Source organism: Aptenodytes forsteri, unplaced genomic scaffold (assembly GCF_000699145.1).
Source record: "Aptenodytes forsteri isolate BGI_AS27 unplaced genomic scaffold, ASM69914v1 Scaffold514, whole genome shotgun sequence".
NCBI classification, from domain to species: Eukaryota; Metazoa; Chordata; class Aves; order Sphenisciformes; family Spheniscidae; genus Aptenodytes; species Aptenodytes forsteri.
In genome coordinates, this window is record NW_008795044.1 from 7,011 (window position 1) to 13,033 (window position 6,023).

At 38.9% G+C, this 6,023-nt stretch overlaps 1 protein-coding gene across 1 annotated transcript in view; it reads right to left on the reverse strand.

Annotated features, from left to right (window-relative positions):
- Positions 1–732: 732 nt before the first annotated feature.
- The window catches only part of LOC103897022 (cadherin-12), a gene marked incomplete at its 3' end in the record, with an annotated part of 163,387 nt that continues 158,096 nt past the window's right edge, over positions 733–6,023 (reverse strand). The window contains exon 7 of the mRNA XM_009276971.2: positions 733–869. Within this exon, the coding sequence (XP_009275246.1) occupies positions 733–869 (137 nt within the window). The remainder of the gene's footprint in view (positions 870–6,023) is intronic.

Here is a 6,023-nt window from a genome sequence, read left to right on the forward strand (position 1 = left end):
CTTGACTCAATTTTAGTGTACTTTTTGTCTGAGAATCAGATGAGTCTTTAAATTTTTCTACCTTCAAAAAGCAGATTAACAGACCTGTTATTTGACTGACCTAATTTCATATGGAGTGAATTACAAAATTAGAAATAAGAATTGGAAGGTCTCCATACAGCTCCTCATGCTCTTCACGCTGAAAAAAACCCCACCACAAATTTTATAGGAAAAGAAAACAAGTGGTTAGGCATAAAGTCTTGGGCAGAGACAAAACACAAGAGCAGAGCTGCAGCACACAGACTGATTCATTTAGGGCCTTAAATCTTGACTCAATTTTAGTGTACTTTTTGTCTGAGAATCAGATGAGTCTTTAAATTTTTCTACCTTCAAAAAGCAGATTAACAGACCTGTTATTTGACTGACCTAATTTCATATGGAGTGAATTACAAAATTAGAAATAAGAATTGGAAGGTCTCCATACAGCTCCTCATGCTCTTCACGCTGACAAAATGTTTTTCAGCTTCTGAGGGAACAGTCCGTACATGAGGGCTACTAGAAAAACCTTACTATACGGGGCTGTTTGAACATCACACTTAACCTCATAGTGAGTCTGGCAAAATGATATTTATTGGGCCGTCTTAAATAATCTCTTGGCAATACATGCACTCTTCACAGCGTATTTATGCCTGAGCGCTACATTCTGAAAAAAATACCACATTAGCATATTAATTCAGTTTGTGTCATACTTACTAACTTTACTTGCAATTATAGAGAAATTGTACTGTGCTGTGCTTTCTCTGTCCAGTAATTCATTAGTAGCAATGGTTCCTTCAGTAGCATCTATTGTAAAGTAGCTGTCCACATCATTTTTCCAATCGATGAAATATCTGTATGTGAAAAATATTAAACAAAATAGATGCAAATGTGCAAAGATTATTCATTAATCATAACAGCAGTCTAGCTAGCTCAAGTTTTGTTATTTTTCTCTTCCCAGCTATTACATCCTTGCAGGAAGAAGACAATAAAGAATGATTTGTTTATTTTTTGCAGAGTTGGAATGCTCAAGGGAAAATGAGTTATAATAAAAGATTTAGTACTTCTGGTGTTCAGATTATTTGAAATCTTTGAGCTCCCAAGAAGCTGATGCACAGCTTCTGTGACTCTGATCACTTATACCAGTCACTTTGGAAGCACTAGATATGTTTAGAGGGAAAAAGAGAAAAGAGATGTGAAATAGTGCTTAAGGTATGAATAGCGATGTAGGGTGGATCAGATCTGGTCTCTTTACAGCCATTTGTAGCTGCAATAGGCTGGAAGTAGCCTCACTGGGCTTGCAAAGAGGTGTCCTAGTGGACATATACAGGGTGTTGGCACAGTCTACTAAGATCCCTCACCTAAGGGGTGTTGGAAGAGTCACAGTATGGGAGATGGAGAAGAGCATACTTATTTCCCCACATATATAGGAGCAATAAAAGGCTCTTTGCCTTTGGGAAGAATAGGCAACTTTCACTTTCACTGGAGCTGTGAGGAACAGGGCAATACCATTGTGTTTTTATTCTCCTGAGCCTTAATTTGTAAAAAAGTACGAACATAAAACAGATTCAAAACTCAAAATGTGTACTTATTTGTTATTTTTCCCTAGAAAGGACTTAATAGGAAGCAGATGCGCTTGTAAACATAGCTGCTTAAAAGCAATCTGATAATTATTCCAAACCTATTTCCCTTAAATGCTAATTAATTTGAAAGTCTGTTTTCACATTTGATGCTACTGTTTGTAGTCAAAACAGAATAATAATTTGTGCTGCCAGCTACTGATTTCCTTTTCATTGTTAGTCCTTTCATACCTTGATCATGTTTCTCAAAAAATAGGCAGGATGAAATTGAGAAAGCCATTGGTGAGCAGTAGGCAGTAAGAACAAAATGGCACTCAACAACAAGTACATTTAGAAGATCATAAAGGCCAGAAGACCGTGCCTATGACACCTCATTGCATGTAAACCAGTGAGAATGAGAATAAAAGCTAGTATTTCCTTCTCTGATTAGTGAGATTTATGGAAAGAATATATAGAGAATGCAATGATAAACACTATGTTTATTGCTGTAGAAGGAAGCAATGGTAGAAAGAGGTATATGGCATATTCCTGAAGAAAATATCTCAGATTGGGACTCAAGAATGCCAGTAGCTCAGGAAGACCTGAATAGTAAAAAAATCACAAATAAGGTACCATGCTCCTTTGGAGACATTTTGTTTAATCAAAATCACAAGAAAAATCCTATCTGTAGATGAAATAGGTTATTTCATCAATCAACAGGCATCATTACTAGTTCACTGCTTTATTTGAAAAGCCTCAGAAATGATTTGCTAAAGGCAACATGTATCCTCTTACACAGCTGAGCAGGCACATTTTCTTGTATATGATACCCACATTTGTAATTTCAATCTCATTGTTCAAAATTTGGTTGGCATAAAAATTATGAAAAATATATAAGCCATGTATTAGAAATATCAGTACACTGAGATACTCTTTCAGGAACAGTAGAATTACTCTTTCAGGCTTTGCATGTTTAATAGATTGTAATTTCTTCCTAAATTAAATATGCAGCTACGCACAAATAAATGGGATCAAAGCATGAGAAAGTAACTTTGCTTATCTTTCCCCTTAGGAAGATGAGCTTTGTCTAAGTACCTTACACACCACAGTACAAGCCAGTGAAGAAAGTACAGGACCTAATTCAAAGCACAGTGTAGGTGATAGCCTCCTTCACCAGGCGGCTTTGAAACTGCAGAAAATATATTCAGTTTGAACACTGTTGCATTTGAAGTTGAGTTCAAGCATAAATATTTGTAGGATCAGAATCTGATAACCTATCTGCAAACATTCACGCAGGTGATTAACTTTATGCACAAGCCCAGTATGCCTACTCCTAAACATAAACATCAGCAGGATCAAAGTCCACAATAAGCACTGCAAGACTAGCACTACTCCTGCTGAAACTAATGGCAGAATTCCTCTTGGCTTCACTGGAAGGAGGATCTGTGGGAATTGAACAGTTTGATAAAAACAAAACTGTAACAGTTCTTCCAAATTCATTGTCTTCACCAGCATTAACACTGTAGAAACGTGCCAGCATTGTTGGCATTGCTAGTCTGTTTTGTTTTGTTTTGTTTTTTTACTTTGGCACTGTCTTCCTTCCTTTACTTTGGCATCCCTTCCTTCTCTCTCCATGTGCTGCACATATGGTAAAATTAGGGGTAGAACAGCCAGTCATTTCAGCTCCTTTCATCCTAAGAAGCTATATATCCGATTAGATTACAGAGGGAAGAGGAGTAGAAGTATTGGAGATGTATTGCCTAAAATACATATGTTTACAGGAAAACCTGCAAACAGTCATTCGTCCTCCTTTCATTGTTGTCCATGTGCAGCACCCATGAAAACATATCTGGCAGAAGATCCTCTTACAGACAGCTCTTCTGGACATAGTACTGCTCCCAGATACTTCAGTAAGTCTGTGAGGCCTAGTAAAAGAGTGAAGGGGACCCCATCTGGCTGCTTTTCAAATAGGAATTTTTGGAACATCCCAAAGGGAGGTCATCTTTGGGGGAGGCCCAAAAAGAATTGTAGGTTCCTTTTACAGCTCAAAAGCACTCTTTCGTACAGTCTGATGTTCAATGTGAGAACCTTTGTAAGCAGCACAGCAAGAGTTAGTCTCTTTCCAAGTCCAACAGTATTGCCTGAGCTCTGTCTTTTACTTGGAAAAAATGCTTTCAAGAAAAGAAGAAATGGGAAAAGGGTCTCCAACCAGAAAAATCAGTAACTTTCCAGAGATAAACCCAAGTATCTGGGACATAAAGCCTGGCATTTGTTGTTAGATTGCGACACAAAGAGGAACACTCTTGAAATACTGATATTAGGACAGCTGTCTCAATCCTCTAGTCATGGTCTAGCAGTTTGAAGCAACTGAACTTGTTTTGTTTGACTGCTCAGAGTCCCTGCAAGACAGATCATGGATAACTGCACTAATGCCAAGAGGCAGCTCTGTCCTTGAAAAGTTAGGGAGAACTGGCACAGCCTTACTTGACATAGGACACAGCAGTATTATTTTTCAGAAGCACCTGAACAGGCCTGCCTGGCAGCTCTGAGTACCAGGACATTGATATATTGTTCATATTCACTGACAGGGAAGGAACTTTGAATTATGTCTCCCTGAATATACTTCCCCACAAAGGTTTGTATTCCAGATTATATTATTGAAGTGGGGCGAGGATAAGTGTGGAGGGATACACCTTTGCTAACATTGTTTGGGTCTTCCCAAGTATAGCTATATTTGTACATCAAGTAGAATAGAAGAGACAGAATGGAAATATTTGGTTTATAAAATAAGAGTCAAGTCTGAAAGATTCTCATCCAGGCTGTTCACAAAGACACTCGCTGCCCTCTTAGGAGCTCCAAGAATAATTTGCATTCATCTTGGCTAAACTGTGAGGCTATATGTAGCTCATGGGGTCTCACAGAGCACTCCCCTGGAAGAGGGCCCATCTTCTTTTGAAGAGCGGAGGAACATGGGGAAGACTGTGTCGACTCTAGCTGCAGCACAGAAGATAACAGAGTGCTTGATGGAGTGCTGTTGAATACATGAATGACAGCAGATCACACTTGTGAGGATAACAGGAACTCTGAGCCATCAAGCAGACAACTGTAGTTGCCTCAGACTGTCATACCATGAATAAAACAACTAGACAGCTGTCCTGCTGCTGCTACGGAAACATGCGTGACAACATGCTCAGGAGGGATGGGAGGTGGCAGGAGGCTAAGGAGGCTGTGAAGCTCACGACTTGGGTTGGTGTTTTTTGGTCTTCAAAATGTGGAGGGGAAGACTTCCCCTGCCTAGCAAGGATGGCCTTGGGAACAGTGGGGTCCATCCTCACCAGAAGTTTGTAAATGTTTCCAAAGTCTGTCTTTGTTGTTCTGTCTTGATAGTGACAGCAGTGGTGACACAATGCAACAGAGGAATCATATAACAAGTTACAGCATGCAACAACTTACAACATATTACTATCTTTTTTTTTCTTTTTTTAGTTGATGCTGAAACACAATAGAGTATGCATTTGTGTGCCCATGAATTGACCCTTAGTGGGGATTTCACCAGCTGTTCTCAAATTTGCAGATGAAAGTATATTGCGTCTTGGACTAAGCTCAAAAAGGGGAGCTTAGGAGAAAGTTACAAGGTCCTTTACAAGATAATAGCCATTTTTTTTCTGTTTTCCAAAATTCAGCTGAGTATTCCAGTCTTGCTAGTATTACCTTGATAATGAATAACCTATACTGTTAGGGTTTCATACTCAAATCTCCCTTGCATTCCATATACACACATACATATAAAATTTTCTGTTGATATTTCCACCAGCTAAAAAATATTACAGCTGTTTTAGTTAAAGAGTGCTAAAACACAGATGATAGGTATGGTGCAGTGATGGTGAACATGAGGAGAAGAGCTCTGACCTGCCCAAGCTGCTGAAAGGAACAGTGAAGGAAAGATGCTGTTTACAACCTTTTTCACTAGAGATACTGTTAAGCTGAAGGCACTCAGACCAAACTTGCTCCTGCTGCAACAACATGCATACAGAAAATCATCTGAAGGATTAAAGTATGTTATTCAATTGGAATTGGCATGAAAATGGAAAGGAGTCATCCAATTTATTTTACTGTTCCATAAATAGGGTACAGTAATTGCAACCAGCCTTCTAAAAGAAGAAAAGGGAAAAAAAAAAAGAAAAAAAAAAAGGTGAGGGGGACACATTCACTTAATTTTTATATTTGATACAGAGTTGTCCTGGTTTTGGTTGGGATAGAGTTAATTTCCTTCCTAGTAGCTGGTACAGTGCTGTGTTTTAGATTTAGGATGAGAATAATCTTGATAACACACCGATGTTTTAGCTGTTGCTAGGTAGTGCTTACACTAGTCAAGGACTTGTCAGCTCCCCATGCTCTACCGACTGAGAAGGCTGGAGGTGCACAAGAAGCTGGGAGGGGGCACAGCCA